The 19,217-nt window shown below is 33.5% G+C and overlaps 1 protein-coding gene across 1 annotated transcript; it reads left to right on the forward strand.

Annotated features, from left to right (window-relative positions):
- The first annotated feature begins 8,783 nt into the window (after positions 1-8,783).
- Positions 8,784-18,710, forward strand: LOC140875432 (putative 1-phosphatidylinositol-3-phosphate 5-kinase FAB1C). The gene is made up of 11 exons (XM_073279110.1): positions 8,784-10,366; positions 10,772-11,548; positions 11,637-11,790; positions 11,878-12,222; positions 13,971-14,654; positions 14,727-15,058; positions 15,502-15,625; positions 15,714-15,869; positions 16,018-17,475; positions 17,559-17,825; positions 18,275-18,710. The coding sequence occupies exons 1-11, from the start codon at positions 9,855-9,857 to the stop codon at positions 18,527-18,529; spliced, it is 5,064 nt and encodes a 1,687-aa protein (XP_073135211.1). The 5' UTR covers positions 8,784-9,854; the 3' UTR covers positions 18,530-18,710.
- Positions 18,711-19,217: the final 507 nt, after the last annotated feature.

Below are 19,217 nucleotides of genomic sequence, written 5' to 3' on the forward strand. Positions count from 1 at the left end.
TCTAATTAATGGAGTAAGGATGGTTTTGTATTTTTTTTTTTCCAGCGAATTTCGAACCCGAGACTTGTTCCAAAAAGACGATTCGATAGATTAAATTTGTATGTTGTTTCTCGTTTTGGAGGACGATTCGTGACAAGATCCATTCATCGATCAATCGTGTGATTATCTTTTAGTGTATGTAATACAAAAGAACCCTATTACTAATTATATGGATGAAGTCATGCTAATTCTACATCTTCTCGAACCAACTATATGGAATTCATTTTTATAATTCAATTCAAAATTATTTTTAAAAATATACAGCTTTATTTTTTACGAAACACATGTTACATGTATCACTTGTGTTAGATCGAATAGTGACTTAATAATAAATGACATATCGAAATAAATTTTTTAAAAAAAATCCAAAAAATATTTTTCCTGATATTATAATATAGAAAAATGGATATGACCCCTCCTCATAGTCGTCATTCACTAGCTAGGCCACCTATGAATGGACTGCACCGAATTTTTATTCAAGATTTAATCTATGGTGTGGTTGTTAATTAAAGAAAACGCCAAGAAAATAAAGTTTAGATGGGGTGAAATACTTGAGAAAAATGGCCCATTTATTCTTTTGGTACGCATATATAGACAGGGATGCGTCTCCTCACACAACCGAAAGCAAACCAAATTTTATTCCAAATAAACCAATCTTATACTAAGCCAAATCGTGTTACTTTTATCTCGTGAGGGAAGTGTTTTAAATCTCTTAAAATACCACAAAAGCTTACATGAGACTAGAGGTGGTTCGGTACGGTATACCGCATATCGTATCGAAAATTTCGGTGCGCTGACATGTCGGTATATCGAAATTTTGGTATGACATAAATCCATATCGATACCGTACCGAATATCGAAATTCGGTACGGTATCGGTATGATACCGTGTATACCAATTTTTTTAAACTATTTTTTAAAATAAATATATCGGTTATCGGTATGATACCGCGTATACCAAAATATCGAAAATTCAAAAATCTTATACCGATACCGAAATTTTCGGTATATTCGATTTTTTCGGTACGGTAAAGGCGGTATGACGACATTTCGATATTTTTCGCCAGCCCTACATGAGACAGTCGTACGACTCAATTTTGTGAAACTAATCTCTTATCCAACACTATTTATGAAAAAAATATTATTTTTTATTTTAAGTGTGGATTAAATCAATCTCGTATACATATAATACAATTTTGTCTTGACTTATAATTAATTAATAAAAGGTGATTATTTTTTATTTATCCTAACGGATCGTTAGGTTTTACACTGAGTTATCATGCTTTTCTACTCACAACAAAATTTATAGCTGGTGGTGTGTGTGTGCTTTTTTTATGATGCATCTTTTCATCTTTTGAACATTTCAAATGTATTATGCGGCTCGAAATCGCGTAAATAATAAAAAGGTTTCTAGTGGAATGTACACCTTTATTTCCTTAGTTTTCAAGGAATTTCACCTCAATAGACGCACACACATACATACATATATATATATATAAAAGATGTCACATTAGCGGTACTTATAGAAGTGCTCACGATCGTTGTTCACCATAACAAAACTATATATATATATATATATATATATATATATATATATATATATATAGAGAGAGAGAGAGACTTGATCCCCCGCACCCTAGAGTATGGGGAATCCGTGCACACTCGTGCACAGCTCGTATGAAGCATATTTTCTGCTGAAATATTATGGAGGTATGCTCTGGAGGTTGACCATGTTGCTTCCTCCTTCAAGTCCTTGCCGCTCCGGCACATTCTGCGATTTAATCTCCGCATGAGTCAATGGACATCTGACACATGTGAAATGGGGTCCCCTTCGGGATCAACCCTTTTTTTTTGGGTTATTAAAAAAAAAATGAAGATTTAGGATCAAATTCTAAATTCAAAGCTTAGAAAATTTAAGTACGAGTGCTTATCCTTATCCGCATCACAACTAGAGAGGAAACATAAGTTTTAAATTACATTTTTTAATATTTTAATACGCCATTTTTTTTCGTACTGTTAACGACTTAACGTCTTTAATTTTAATTAATTTATTTATTTTTTATCGTTTCAAATACAACCCGTTAGGGGATTTAAGATAGTTAAATACGTGCACCCAAATAGCTTATACATGTACACACATTTAAACTTGAATTTTTATTCCAAAAATCTAAAATCATTGAACTATTTTTACTTTAATTTCGCATAGATTGAATAAAATTACGTAAAAATCCTAAATAATCAAGCATTAGACTTATATTTATTAGTGTTTTTTGGTTGTTACTTATTCTCGTAGAAAAAGTGGATTTGTGAGACCCCTGTCCCATATGAAAAAAATAAAAGTTTTAAAATGAGTTTAAAATAGGGTACAATGGACTTTTATAGCAACTTGGGTTGATCATTTTCGTAAAACGAAGACGAATACGAACTATTTGCTATAGTAACCCATTGTGTGCAGCTACGCGGGCCTGGACCCGGGGCGTGACAGGATTCCATGCATTCATGATTGAGAAAAAAGTTACAATATAGCTAGGTTTAAATTATTGGTGATCAATAATTAAAAAATTAATCTCTTTAATTTGCAACATATAGCCTATTTAAATTGACTAAATTAAGCATCACGCGTGACAATATTGTTTGGACTAGTACCTAACAGTTCATGAGAAAACACATGTTATCCACAAAAAAAAAAAAAAAAGAAAGTACAAAATATTAGAAATAAGAATTCAGCCTTTGAAAATTTGTGTCATTCGTTTGGCATTAATCATATTTTGTACGCTTTCAAAATAGAATTACAGCTCCTAAAAAATTACGGTATATTTTGTAAAGGGACATTTGGAATCTGAAAAATATATTTTGAAGTCGGTATATTTTGTAAAGGGACATTTGGAATCTGAAAAATATATTTTGAAGTCGGTAGATCGGGTTGATCCAATTCGTATATAGATTTGAAAATAATTTTGACATCAAATTGATATTTTTTCATGGATCGAGTTGAATATAAAATTCATATTACAAAATTAATGCATGATATGATATGGTTTCATGACATTAGTTTTTGACTTTTGTGTTTGAAGTTATGCAATAATGACACCTGATAGTTGAAATATTGTAAGAATTATCCGAAAAATAAATTTATTAAAAAATATTACTTCAAATTTTAATGAAATAATTAATATGTGTGTTTTTTTTAAAAAAAATGAAATGATATATGCTAATGTTCGCAAGTTGGCACGTAATGTTGTCACGGTATATGGTAAGCCACAATAAATTCGATCAAAAATATATTTATAAGCATTAAATTTCTTATTTGCATTGCTAAGTCATATATCTCTGCGAGATTAACTTGGTAATTTGTTACACCACCATAAGTAAGATGATCGATCAAAATTATTCTTGAGTTAATAGATTTCATTTATATATATATATATATATATATATATATATATATATATATTATGTTTTTAAGAGAAGCTATGATTACATACATAAAAGATAATAATTTTTCATGATTTGGGTCAAGCATGAGATGTCTAAATAAATAACTCACGAATATCACAAGAGTTTGTGTGTGTATGATTTGTTTTCCTATGCGCCAATAGGTGGGCAACCGTATATAGACACCGCATGATGTTCACGTGAATATCTTACGAACATTTATGGGATATCCAACAAAAGTGTATATATATATTGTTGGGATCGGATTTGGGGTTGGTAAACTGTTTTCTTCAATATGCTAAGCGTTATACTAGCAGTTGACCCTAAATCTTCGAATATGGAGTTCAGTTGAGGTTGGTCAACTGAGCTATTTTTCTTCTCGAGTGTCGATGTTAATTGACCAACTTGATAAGTGCGGATGAGGTCAACTGACAGATTGAACTTGCAAATCAATGGATTAGTCAGAGTGGTAAGTGAGTGTTAGGCTGAAATTAAGAGACACGAGGGTTTGTTTATGGATGTTCGAAATTTCAAAGACTCATACGTCACATTTTTTTCCACCTCGGAAGCCTTCGCTCTAGAAGACTTTGACTATTACAATCAACTTACAACACCCCACTCCAAGACTAGGACTTACACAATCGTCTATCTCAGAACTCCTAGACACTCAAGATTAACTCAGTCCTTGACTGATTCTTGTTACAACGAGGCTTGCAGTACCTCAACTGATACTACTGGAATAGCAACACTTGAAATACAACTCAACACTTGAGCAATAAATGATCCTAATTGGTCTGATGTAATAATATGCTCGTTCGTGTTCTTCGACTATTTTAATATGATCTTGAAATAAGCTCTTTGTTTCTCGTCTGACTATGTGTGTAGGTAAACTATGTGTGATTACTTTTCCAAGAAACCGGATGCGATTTTTGTTGCCCTAGATGGGTATTTATATTGGGCGGACAACGACTATTTCGAATTTCAAATCAATGGTCATTAACTTGTCTTTTTCGCACACATTCCCTGACATCAACGTACACTGATATGTTATGTAAATGCGGTGTCTAGTCTTGTATAGAAAATTCTATCCAAATGGGTTGCGTTGATTCAGTCTTGCTTGCTCAGTCTCTTGGTCAGTTGAGTCGGATATTAGTTTAGCTTCGTAAACTGAATGCATCTTACTTCAAGTCTTCAATTGAGCTTTGATACAGTTTGGCCTTATAGAATTCCTAAATTGAATGCATTTTGCTATGTGAAGATAGTTTATTTACTCGACTATTTGAAACCACTTGATAGCTTGATGGTATTCAGTTTAGCTCTCGGTCAAGGTCAATTCAGTTGATATCTTAAGTTTAGCTCCGCTACTTGACCATTTTTCTTATTTGGTTTTGCTTGTCGAGTAAGTGCAATTGAGCGAGTACACTTTAATTAACTACTTTGTTTGATCAATTTCACAAATATCAAAATTCTGTAAAATTCCAATATATATATATATTCCTCGACAACCGTTTAACATTCTACCATAGATTTTGTTGTTTTGATGGTGTGGTCGATCACCAATATACAATAATACGAATTTAATGTGATTTAATTATTTACATTATCTAATTATATCCATGATGTCAACTTTTTAAAACATAGCCCCCACCCACCTAATGACCAAGGATAGGATTTGGTGGGGTGCAAAGACCGTTTATAGTATTCTAAATTTTATTTCATAAAAAAACTCTTTTAATATGATTTTATAATGGGTCAATTTTATGAAACGAATATTTTATTCGATCAGATCATATGAAAAATTATTATTTTTTAATTCAAAAATATTACTTATTATTGTATATATATGAGTTGGATTGATCGTCTCACGGAGATAGATCAATAAAACTGTCTCACATGAGATCCATTCATATAATTATTTTTAATATTTATAAGAGATTTAATTGATTTTAATCCTCATAAATTTAATTAAATCAACTCACACCACTGAATGAGTGTAGATTCTTGTATAGGCTAGCTAGTTCTTAGGGATCATCATCTTATGTATTAGTGTAAAAAAATTTATATGATCTGTACATGTAATTAAGACCATTTAACCAAAAAAATGTTAATTTTGATCTAATTATTATAATTTTTTTGAGGAATAATAATAATTATTTTTTTGTAATGATCACCTAATAATCTTCTCCCGATGATTCCTTCAACACGCAACTAATTAAAATCAAGCATGCTACCTTATATTTTATACTAATTTCGACAAAAAAAAAATTTGCCTTTTGTATATGAAAATGTTATAGCTAACGTGATTGCTTGATTCAAATATTTTAAATCATAAAACACTCTAAAAAAACGTGTATCATTCAATATATAGTCTTTGTGGCAATATTGAGAACTAATTATATAGAGTATAATAGGAACGAATATTATTATACACCAAGCGTGATACATGTTATATTTTAAACACAAGATTCATCATATAAAATTAACCTTTTTTTGTCCAAAATTACTTTTACCTTTTTAATATTATTGCGTTATAGATTTATTTATAATAAAATGATGATATGGCCACTAACATTTTTTCAAAATAAAAAATACCAGGTGGTTTTGTTTTTATAAATTATCCGAACCTTTCTCATGAGTCATGATTAATTAATTCTTTGACGGTCAAGTTTATTGAGTAATGTTCATAAGATAGGTTGAACTAAACCGACAAGTCTAAGGTTTTTCCTTAATCCAAAATAGAGTTATATGATAAAATAAATCTACTTGAGTTGGAACTTTATAAACAAAAAAAAAAAAGGATTCCTTCTATTTGCATTTTTTTTTTCTCCAATAATTTTCGCAGAACAAAAGAGAAATCAAATCACATTCATTTTTTTTAAAAAAAAATCATTCGGTTTAACATCAAAATTCGAGATTATCTAAAATATATTTTCCAAGTCAAAATTTTCCAAAGTTGGAAACAACATGGTTTGCAAATGGTCTGGCAAACAAATATTTATTAATAAAAGGGTATTATTTTGGATAAATTTTATAGTGACAATAATTTTCATTCCATTTTAAACTGTGGGCACAAGATTTGACTCGACATATCCTCCAATAAATGGTGCTTGGTGATGAATTAATCACCATATCTACTACAACATAAAGGCATGGTAAAAGCACTCTCGCTGGCCCCTCCAAAACTTTCAACATATTTGAAACTGATATTGGACCAATTAACGTATGTTCAACCAAATTTAGGAGTGTTATACATATATATATATATATATATATATACATATATGTATATATATATATATATGTATATTTAAATCAAAATCATTTAGAGAGAAGATGATTTGCTTAGGTCTAGGTTTTGCAAACGAAACTGTATAATATGACTATTTAGCAAGTTAGCGACTATTCTAATTTAATTTTTGTTCTATCAAATTTCGGTTGATGAGATATTAGCGCATAAAGATAGTACCCTCACACGAAATCCAATTTTAATGTGAGGCCATATATTTTTATAAATCTCACATGTTCAAATCAATTTTAGACCCTTATGAAATATATATTTAACTTGTTCAAAATGGCAAGGGTTCGTTTTGATAAGATTTTTGTAAAACGTTTTTGAAAAAATATATTTCAATTAAGTTTTTAAAGAACAATTTGATATGTATTTATGACGTTTTTAAAATTGAAAGTAATGATAGAAAGAAAATACTAATTTTAATTGTAAAATAAAAATTTATAGAATAGTTCTCAAAACACATATTTTATTTTTAAGACAAATTTTAAAATATTTTAATAAAAATATTTTATAAGTTCTTGTCCAATGAGACCTAAAAGTTCACCAAATTAAACCATAGTGTTTTCTAGCTAAAAGTAAGCTACATGGTTGCTCGATAAAGTCGAGGGGATCGCCAATGAGGTCTTGGCCTAGTGGTCAAGACTCAAGACTCAGGCCCTAAGACCAAGAGGTCTCAGGTTTGATTTCCGCTGACTGCGAGTTAGCTAGTTTCTTAATTTATTTAGGTTGATTTAGTTAGTTTCTTTGCTCGAGACAAGCATGTCTCGAGTCCATGCTCAAGTCCCGACAGTTGTGTGCGCGCAATTTCATTCTTTAGTGTTACAATTTGATGTAATTCGATATTTGATGCACTTGTACTAAAAAAATATAAAGTCAAGGGGATCATGTTTCTTGAAAATAAAATAAATAAACTTTAAAAAATAATAAAAATATAAAAATAAAAAGACAATAACTCATGTGCTAATAAAATTTTTAATTAATTTTTTTTAGTTTTGCTAAAAGCTCTGCCGAACCTAAAACTAAAATTCTCAAATATATTAAATGTTGATGGCGACTTAGCAGCCAAAAAATATTTAATTCCAGGATCTGTTTCTGACCAATAGCATCACAGAGGATTCAATTTCCCAAAATTAAAAATTGTGAAACAAAAATCAACAACCAACAACTCTAATTATTTTTTTAATAATCCATCAATCTAATTAATTAAAGATGATTAATTAAATTATCATGCTGACCAATAGCTGAAGAGGAAGGGCCACTTACCAATGCAATTCCTAGTCATCTTGCCTTGAAGTGAAATCCCATGAAAATGAAATTGGATAGCGAAATAAGTTGGGATGAATCACAAATTTAATTTAAGGAAGTTAATTTAATGCAAAAAGATACATACATTTATGATTTGAAAAAAAAGGAAAAAAAAAATTACGTGTAGAACTTGAATATTCAAAAGTTATCTTCCTCTTTTATGTTATCGTGTTTCTATGCGATACAAGCAACTAATTAATTCCCAAAAAAGTGATAGGAAATGAAAATGAGAAAGTTACATACATATAACTTTTTTTAATGTCTTAAATATACAAGTTTGTTTGCTTTTAATTTAATTAAGAGATAATTGCATATATCACCGCTTTGAAATATCGAGATTGCTAAAAATCTCTTATAGAAAAATAATGATCTATTAGCTCCATGTGTTTTTTTAATCTGAGCACATACCTCCCAATGTTTTCAAAATTTGAGCACATAGCTCCTTATTCGTACATATTTTTAGGGGTATTTGTGGACAAAATTTAAAAACACAAGGGGTTTATACTTTATAGTCACGGATTTTTTAGCAAGAAAAATGAAACGCAGTTTATATATTTGATATTGGAAATAAATCATATAATTAATACACATATCATCAATATATTTGCCCAATATTATACATATACATCAATCAAATAAATGAAATAGACCAATAGCACGTACATGTGTGTGTGAATATATTATATTATATATATGCATGTATTTGGAAAGAGAAAGGATATTGGTAAATTGGTAAAAGCTAAGGTACAGGAACAGATGTATTTGGCAGAATATTTTAATGTTTCCGAGTAAAGAAAATGAAGGTATGCAGGAAACGATGGGGGGTATGTGAGGAAAAAGAGTCGTTTTTCTCGTTGTTGAAGAAGCAAAAAGTGGTTACGGAGATGCGAGCTTCCACTATGGCAACTGCAAATATTAGAAAGGAAACCTCATCTGTACTCTTCCTTTTCCTGCTTTTCATTCTTGTTCTCTTCATAATTTAGTCCTCTGATAATATATAAACAAACAATCTCACAGAAATACCTTTTCCTCTTCTTTTTTGAAGCATCGACATTGGGTTTCTTTGTTTCTTGTTTTGCATATCTGGAACAATCCCACATCTTTACTTTGATTTTCTGATCTGGGTTTGTTAGATATCTTCTTGTTTTCAAAAAAATAAATTCTGAGGTATTTTTGGGTACGGAGTTTGAGAGTTTTCTTGATTCTACCATGTAGTGGGTGGGTGGACTTTCTCTTTGGCCTATCTCAGGTAATTTTGTGGGTTAGCTTTTTGATTGAGGGGAGTGAGTTATTGTGTGCTAAGCTCTGGGTCTCGTGTTCTCTTTGATGAAAGATTTTATCTTGGTGTATAATGTTGATGATTCTGGGATTGGTTGACTTAAGTTTCAAGGTGTGAAGTTTTTCTGAAATTCACCTGTCGATCTCAGGATTTCTGTAACTGGTTCTCTTGAATTTTTTTTTTTCCTTTTCTTCTTGTAAGCCTTGCAACTTTTTAGGTTTGTTGTGGAGTTGTGGATTTGATAACCAATCGAGTATAGTTTCTGAAAACCCCTTCTGTGTTTTTCTTGGGGGAAAAGGAAAATATCTTACACCCTAACAGGAATAGAAGAAACCCACCATTTTTATTGTGGGTTTTGACAGTTTTTGATAGCTAATTAGACCAAGTTTCAATCTTATTAGATTGTATCAACATTGATTGAGCAAAATAATATAAAGTAAGAGAAGGGTAGCAGTTATTGTTTAGAGGCCAGATTGCCGTGTTATGTGGTGGGATATTTTGGTCTATGGGAATACCTGATAGTTCTATTCTGGATTTGATAGGGAAAATTAGGTCTTGGATTTCTTGGGGTACTAGTGATTCAAATTCCATTTCCTGTGGCTTTGAGATGACTGATATTGATTGCACTTCGTGTTGCCATTGCAATAATAGTATGTTGGATCCTAGCATTAAGTGCAAATGTGAAAGCTGTGGACGGCTACTTTGTGGTGATTGTGTGCAAGGCCTGGCACCTATGAATTTAGTTTCGACTGGTAGTGTAAAGGAGACAATGGAAACGGCCTTTAAAATCAAGTTGTGCCAGTTTTGTTCTGAGCTTGGCCCTCATGGCCAAAATGTTCGAAGATGCAGTGGTAAAATCTATCCTTCTGAATCTCCCAGACAAAGCCCGGAACCACCATCACCAAGTTTTAGTGGTGAGGAATTTGATGGTGACTCCCCGTACGCTCTTACTAGAAGTAGTGATGTGTCATTTTCAAATCATCCATCTCCATTGTCTGTGAATCTCTCGCCAAGCAGGTAAGAAATGGAAGTTTTTTTGTGTGGTTATATTTAATATACTCTCTTCCTTTGTTTATTTCAGTTTACTGTTTTAACTGAAGTATATATTGTTTTTTCCTCTAATTGGATTGATATAATAGTCAAGACTTTAGAGTTGACCAATTTCCCTACATTTATCTTAATGTAAATTAAAAATTTTCATGTTTCATTCCTGATTGTACATAACATGTTGATTGAGCAAGACATGTATGTATTTCTGCTGGCTGTCACTAATTATTATGGATGGAATTACAGCAATGTGAGATCAATTGGTGTCTCCATGTCTGTTAGTTCTTATGAGATCTTATTGTTATATGTTTGAAATTGCTGTTATAGTTTGTCCTTTTTGTGTTTCAAACATATATATATTTTTTGTTATTGCAGGACTGATGAAGATGAAGGTGAGGAATTCACAAGTTCCTTTTTCAGCAAGTCAATTGAATACTTTCATGATACTCCTACTGTAAATTCTGGTAGTGTTAGTACTAGACATGAAATTTATAATTTTACATCTGTTGGATCAAAAAACCCTTCGGGTAGCCCCTCTAGGATTCATATTACTTCCAATAGAGTCGGGCATTATGTACAGGAAGGAAAAGGGAGAGCCTTGATGGATGGTCCCTTTGATCAAGAGCAAGCGATTTTAGAAAGGCCTGCTAAAGGGAATCAACATACAGAAAAGGTTGATGATACATCAGCGTTGCTGAGTACAAGTGAGAAAGTGACACAGCCATTGGATTTTGATAACAATGGTCTGATTTGGTTTCCTCCTCCCGCTGATATTGACGGTGATGTGGGGGAAACCAGTTTCTTTACTTATGATGATGAGGATGATGAAGTTGAGGATTCGGGTGCAACAATGTTTAGTACGGCTAATCTTGATTACTCGTTTTTGGCAAAGGAGAAGCAGAATGTTGATAAAAAAGAACCCTTTCGAGCGTTGGTATTGGGGCATTTTAGATCTCTTGTATCACAGCTTTTGCTAGGGCAAGGCATAATCACATCCGAAGAGAATTCTGCTGAAAACTGGCTCAACATAATAACAACGGTAGTGTGGAATGCAGCAAACTTTATAAAGCCCGACACTAATCGAGGAGGTAGTATGGATCCTTGTGACTATGTGAAGGTTAAATGTGTAGCTTCTGGAAGTCCAAGTGAGAGGTGAATATCCATATCTGTTGAGATTTTTTCCTAACCCTCACTCCTATGTTGGCTGTGTATGTTTAAGTGAATATTCTTGTCAATGCAGTAAATTTGTCAAAGGAATAGTATGTACGAAGAATATAAAACACAAGCGCATGACATCTGAATACAAACGGACTAGAGTACTTCTCTTAGGAGGGGCACTTGAGTACCAAAGGGTCCCTAATCAGCTGGCATCTTTCAATACATTACTGCAACAGGTTCAATCCCAATTCACTTATCTCACTTCATTTCTTTCATAGTGGAAGCTATTTGTGTCAATATCATGAATATAATATGTGAATCAGGAAAATGATCATTTAAAAATGATTGTTTCGAAGATAGAGGCCCATCGTCCCAATGTTCTGCTAGTGGAGAAAAGTGTATCTTCATTCGCTATAGAGCATTTGTTAGCCAAAGAGATCTCTTTGGTTTTAAATGTTAAAAGACCACTTTTGGAGAGGATTGCGAGATGCACCGGTGCTTCTATAACCCCATCAACTGATCATATATCAGGAACAAGGTTGGGGCACTGTGATATGTTCCGTTTGGAGAAAATTTCAGAAGAGCACGCACCTCTTAATCAATTAAACAAAAAGCCATCAAAGACCTTAATGTTTTTTGAAGGTTGTCCCAGACGCTTAGGTTGCACGGTAATTTGATTTCAAACTCTTGTAAATCATGTTAAAAAAATCTGATGGTTTCTCATTTGAACTTTTGGCCTGTGTCTTACTGTTGTGTCATAATCAGGTTTATTCGCTTTCAATTGTATGTTTTGTTTGTTTCCATATATATATATATATATTTTTTGATAAGAAACGTAAAATATTATATAATTAAAATAGGGTTGATTACAAAGGTGAACCAGTGGTCCACAGCACCTCTGTCTATTAGTTTGGGAATTGGCTGCTGTAATAGCCTGTCAATTTATAAGGTCTTCTCTTTGGTCTAACATCCCACCTTGCCGCGAAAAAGTATGACCAGTGTTTGATATTGATCTCATGCTTGATTAAAATGGTCAAATTGTCTTTGTATAGAAATTAGAAAATCATAACACTTGAAAGTTCTGAAACACGCTACTGTGTCAAGTTAAAGTCAAGTACTTCAGAGTTATTTTTGTTAATGCAAGGACAATTTTTGTGTAAGTTTTGAATCAATTATCAGAAGCTTCTATCATATAACAATCTGAGTTAACACCTGGCATGGGCTTTCTTCCCCTGACTTCCTTTGTCATTGCATAAATGATAGTAATAACATGATTCAAGGCACACACCATACTGATTATTCTAATAAGATAGTATTGAGAAGTACATTTACTGAAATCACAAGCACACGAACTCTGATATAATCGATTGATATTCTGTATAATTTTAAACCTTTGGAGTCATGAAATGAAGCTCATACCAGATAATGGATTGCTGATAAGTATTCTTTGAACTCCGTTTATACCATAAGATCAAATGAAGCACACGTTCAATCTCAACTCATTCTGAATGTTGTTGAAAAAACATATCATTTTCACTCATATCCAGATTTCTGGACAGCAACTTCTGCAGTTCTTTCCTTTTTATCCTTGTTTTAATATTTCTGGAGTTGGACTCAATTTGCCTTTGTGTTGATGAATTTAAGCTCCATCGATTAAAAACAAATCATCTATGTTTGGATAAAAAGAAAAGTTGGTGAATTTAAATGTCTTTGAAATTGAATATATTTGTAAACCATTTCATTGTAAATTTCTTTATCCTTTAATTTGCAATCCATTGTCAAATCCAAGTCTATCAATCCAAACGTAGCCTAAGGAAATATTGTTAAGGTTATCATTATGCTTTTGCAATAAAAGTTTGTAGTTCTGGTGCTTTGCCGAATATTTGATGCTCTTGAAATAATCTAATGGAAAAGTTGGACTGCCTTTTTATTTATGAATTGACGATGAGCATTTGGTAATTGCTGTCATTGTCACAGTCATCAAACAACTCTTAACTTCCACTTGTTGGGGTCGGATGTATGGATTCTTTTATCCTCTCCTCTTGTTTGAAGTTAAACCCCACGTGATTTACTCAAGAACTTCATGCCTAGTCCATTTTGGCCTCTCCTCTCCTTTTTGTCTACCATCCTAAAATTGTTAAATAACACAAACAAGGGGCATAGCTTCCGTCTTGTTTCCAAAGAAAATAATGCATCTTACGGTGAATTATTTTAAGCTTTGCAGCCAATGTGTTATAGCTCTGGAATCCCTGAAAAAAACGTTCTAAGAAAATCAGTGTACTTGATTTTGGTTTCTTACATTGGTATCTGTGTATGCGTGGTGCATTACTGATTAAATGTTGAGTTTGCAAGTCATTCATCTCTGAGTAAAAGAGGAAGGACGTAAAGGTAACCTTATTCTTTACACATCTTATAGGTTGTCCTCAGAGGTTCATCACGTGAGGAGCTTAAGAAGGTCAAAAATGTGGTCAAGTATGCTGTCTTTGCAGCTTATCATTTATCATTACAGACTTCGTTTTTTGCTGATGAGGGCTCCAGTCTTCCTAATATGGATGGAAAACCTTTCCATATCGATCAAGAGAAGACGAATCTTGATAATTCCATCTCTACTATCCCTGATTCAGTTGTGACTATCAGTGACGGGGAAGAATTTGATGTCCAAAATAATGATTTTGAATCTGCTGATCTCAATGTGGAGCATGGATTGCAGGAATCTCTGTCTGAGCTTGAGGACACAGGTTATGATATTTCTTTGCCAGAAGAGTTACAATACAAAACTGATCAATGTGCACTATCTGAGGCATGTGAGGACAATTTGGCATTAGATGTAAAACTTGACGAAGCAGGGCCTACTTGTTCTAGAAATGTAAATCATACCCCAAGGGAAATATTAGGTCAAGTGGAGGGGGCTTATAACACTGAAACCTCCAGTGAATGCTATTCTTCTAATGACTCCAATCAAAGCATTGTAGTTTCTTTCTCTAGCCACTGCATGCTAAACGGAACTGTATGCGAGCGTGCCCGTCTCCTCCGTATAAAATTCTACGGGCCATCTGATAAACCACTTGGGAGATATTTGAGAGACAATATGTTTGATCAGGTAAGACTTTGATGAATTGTGTAAGTTTTCTGGTTTCTATGATTAACTTACTCATTCGATACGTATTTCCAGTCGTCGCTCTGTCGCTCGTGCAAGGAATCAGCCGAATCCCATGTCATTTGTTATACTCATCAGCATGGAAATCTTACTATAAATGTGAGACATCTGCCCTCCATTAAGCTTCCTGGGGAGCGTGATGGTAAGATATGGATGTGGCATCGATGCCTCAAGTGCGCGTACACGGAAGGTGTTCCACCAACCACCCAAAGAGTGGTTATGTCTGATGCTGCCTGGGGACTTTCTTTTGGAAAGTTTCTGGAACTTAGTTTTTCAAACCATGCCACTGGCAATCGTGTTGCAAGCTGTGGTCATTCTCTACAGAGGGACTGCCTCAGGTTTTTTGGGTGCGTCACTTGACATTCTCTTAGATTGCAGCGGAAATTCCTTATTAAGCTTGCAAATAGAGTGAAATTCATCAATCACCAGTTGAAATGTGAAACAAAGGCAAATACCTCATCTGCAAAATAAAGCGGCAAAAAACATTCAGAACCCCGTGTGTAGTAAGGGCATTATTATATGATATGAATCAATCATCATATCTCTGATATGATATGAACTTTTTTTAGAAAATGTTGACATAAAGGTACACTTATGATTTTATACCCTTGAAGCTGTCATTAGACTCCATGTGGATAGTATTTTATATATACGTGTAGTATGAGTCACTTTAATTTTTTTTCATATTGAACTAGTTTTCTTCCTTGTATAACAAAGTTTTGCAAAACATTGTGCTAAGTTGCAGTAGTGGTGAAACAATGACAAATTTTTGAACTTGTTTCTTGGACAGATTTGGAAGTACAGTTGCTTTCTTTCGTTATTCTCCCATAAACATCTTTTCTGTTCGTTTGCCACCACCTGTCCTTGAATTCTGTGCTGGCGAACAAAGCTGGGCGAGGAAAGAAGCATCTGAGGTTCTTAAAAACGAAAAAAGCTCTTTTTTCAAGTGATTTTATTGTTTTCTTAAGTTGGTAGCTTGACTATCTGTCTCTTTATCCTTAGCTTTTGAGCACGGCTGAACTCTTGTATGCCAACATATCAGACGTTCTTCAGGAAATGGAAAACAAAATCTCACCTTCTATTCATAAATTATATGACACCGACAACCATGTGTCGGAGCTAAAGAACTTACTTGCCAACGAAATGGAGTATTACAAAGTGAGTGCTGACTGGCATCTATGTAACTTAATCTCTGTTTTATACCTTGTATCTTACATTGTATCCTAACTAATCTCATCATGCAATTTTAATATGGTTTTATGAAAATTTCATGATGTGTCAGCTTCTCTGGCTTTCTACTTTGTAGGATTTTCTCCAGTTAGCTGACAAAGATATTCAAGAGCATGATATAGAGGCACCTGACATTCTTGAAATTAATCGTTTGAGGCATTCTCTTGTAATTGGTTCGCAAGTATGGGATAGACGGCTATGTCAACTGAAATCCTTCTTCGAGAAATGTTCAAAAGTGAAGGCTCCAAATGATGAGGCACCTTTGATCAAATCGAATGATTCTGATGCACATTTGAAGGATGTCTGTCTCACCATTGGTCGTGAAGATACCGTGCCTTTTGAGAAATTTCCAGTCAAAGCTGTGCCACCCAATTCTGAAGAGTCTGATGTTTCCCGTTGTGATTTGAAAGAAAACTTTTCATTTACCACTTTCTCGGACAATAAAGAGGACGTAATGCACCAAGATGAGCATGATGCTGTCAATATGACTTCCTTAGAACGCCACCCGTCTGCTGGATCTATCCTTTCTGATAAGATAGATTCAGCATGGTCTGGTGCTGATATTATAAACACAGAATCTACCTCATCTAGGCCAATAAATCGAAAAAACAGTCCATCTTTTAAAAAACTGATGCTACCAACAAGAGTTTACTCTTTTGATTCTGCTCAGATGCTCCAAGAACGAATGAGTAAAGGACTGCTGCCTCCTTCACATTTTTCAACCATTCGATCTTTTCATGCCTCTGGCGATTACAGGTACATGATCAGGGACCCCATTTCGTACATTCGAAGTTCCCATGAAGTTGGAAAACCAAATCCTGTGCTGGCTACATCTGGTTCGTTTATCTGTTCAGCGTCACTTTTGCCTGAAGGTGCAAGATTAATGGTTGCCCAAAATTCCCTAATTGATGTTGTATTTACTGTTTATGATGACGAGCCGATGAGCATCATATCTTACGCCCTTAGTACCAAACAGTATGAAAATTGGTTCATTGATATACCAAATGGGGTTGAAGGAGGATCAGATGGTAGTCCAAACAGCAAATTTTCGTCGCGCTCTTCCAACCTTTCAGCATGGCAGTCTTTTGGTTCTCTCGATTTGGAATACATGCACCATGGAAATCGCTTCCCTGAAGATGCTTCATATATGGTCGGTTCGCTATCTAGCGATCCCAAAAGTTCACCTCATCTAAGGATTTCTTTTGAAGACGAGCATTTTAATGCTGCTGGGAAGGTAAAGTTTTCTGTCACATGTTACTTTGCAAAGCAATTCGATGCTCTACGGAGGAAATGCTGCGCTAGCGAAGTGGATTTTATTCGTTCCCTGAGCCGTTGTAGGAGATGGAGTGCACAAGGTGGGAAGAGTAACGTTTATTTTGCCAAATCATTTGACGAACGATTCATAATCAAACAGGTAACGAAGACCGAGTTGGAATCTTTCAATGTATTTTCGCCAGAATATTTCAAGTATTTGACAGATGCTCTTAACTCGGGAAGTCCAACCTGTCTTGCCAAAGTTCTTGGCATATATCAGGTTCGTCCATGTCTCTTGCTTATGGAATTATATTATAGCAGTTCTTGGTTAAATTTAACCCTATTTCAACTTGTAAACAATAGGTAAGTGTCAAACACTTGAAAGGTGGCAGGGAAACGAAAATGGATTTGATGGTGATGGAAAATCTATTCTTCAGAAGAAATGTTTCGAAAATTTATGACTTGAAGGGCTCACTGCGATCCCGTTACAATTCAGACCCAACAGGAGCAAACAAAGTGATGTTAGATCTGAATCTCTTAGAAACATTGCGTACAAATCCTCTGTTTCTTGGAAGCAAAGCTAAAAGAATCCTAGAGAGAGCTGTTTGGAACGATACATCGTTCTTAGCGGTACGCTGTTCTGCCCTGAAAATGTGATAAAAATTGTAGTATTTTTGTTTAAACTTTTGTTGCCAATGCTTGTCTGATGATCTTTGACCTGAAATGGTAGACATACACAGAGGCATAATGATATTTCATTTTTCACACTGAGTACTGGCACTCAATTTTTCACGTTGAATCAGTAGAATCGTGCCATATTAATCTTGCATTTTCGATCGATCTATATATGTTTAGCTTAAACCTTCAATCAGATTGTTATTGCAGATTTGATCAAGACAAAATCCCAGTCTGAGTTTCATCATATCCATGTCCATGACAATGATTTACACTTTCGATCGATCGGCACAATGGATTATTCTTTTCTGCTATGAAACTAAACTCTTTTCTTGTTGTGCATTTCATCATATCCATTTCATTTGCATGGTTCAAACTTTTAAGTGTTTTTCTCTCGTTTCCAGTCGATCGACGTGATGGATTACTCGTTACTCATGGGTATAGATGAGGATCGAAACGAGCTGGTTGTGGGGATAATTGATTTCATGAGACAGTACACTTGGGACAAGCATCTGGAAACATGGGTGAAGACATCTGGGATACTTGGTGGACTCACAAGCGCTTCACCCACTATTATTTCCCCTAAACAGTACAAGAAAAGATTCAGAAAAGCTATGACCAGTTACTTTCTTACAGTACCAGATCAATGGTCATCTTAAGTTTTTATTTTTATTTTTTAAAATATTTATTCACTTATTTTTTTGTTGGAGGGAGAATCCAACAAGAAGTGTATCTACCATTGTTGTAAGTGGCGTATATAAGCGTCAGTCTTATATTTTTTATCCGTTGTACGATGCATATATTTACCAAAGTTGGGGAATTTGTTCTAAATTTCGATCACTTTCTAGTAATCATTGCTCGCGTGTTCACAAAATATAAAATAAATTCAAAAGAATTGGATACAACTTTTGGGCTTGTTTGATACAAGTATAAATAATACTTGTATAACTTATCATATCTAATCTTTCGTTCTTCTCATCATACTATTTATTCATCTATTAATTATTTATTTTACATCAATCAAATCATTAATTATTTATTTTATATCAATCATATCATTGAATATAAATTACTATATTACCCTTATAAATAATATTATTCATATTTTATTTATTTTTAAAAGGATAAAATGGTAATTTATCGTTTTTATATAAAATTCAATCAAATCTCATAAACTATAATCTATCAATCAAATCAAATACTATATCAACTATCATTTTTCATTTATTTTATATTACATTATATTACTTATCCAAGTACTATTTATCCTATCATCGAACCAAATAGTAAATAAGTGAAAAAAATAAATAAATAAGGACAATTTTGGAATATCGAAAAGGTTTTATC

Source organism: Henckelia pumila, chromosome 1, assembly GCF_033568475.1.
Source record: "Henckelia pumila isolate YLH828 chromosome 1, ASM3356847v2, whole genome shotgun sequence".
In the NCBI taxonomy this organism is placed as follows: Eukaryota; Viridiplantae; Streptophyta; class Magnoliopsida; order Lamiales; family Gesneriaceae; genus Henckelia; species Henckelia pumila.

Coding starts and splice junctions, on each gene's coding strand:
- LOC140875432 (XM_073279110.1), top strand. CDS start 9,855: ATGGGAATACCTGATAGTTCTATTCTGGATTTGATAGGGAAAATTAGG. Junction 10,367..10,771: donor GTGAATCTCTCGCCAAGCAG/GTAAGAAATGGA, acceptor TTGTTATTGCAG/GACTGATGAAGATGAAGGTG. Junction 12,223..13,970: donor CCAGACGCTTAGGTTGCACG/GTAATTTGATTT, acceptor CACATCTTATAG/GTTGTCCTCAGAGGTTCATC.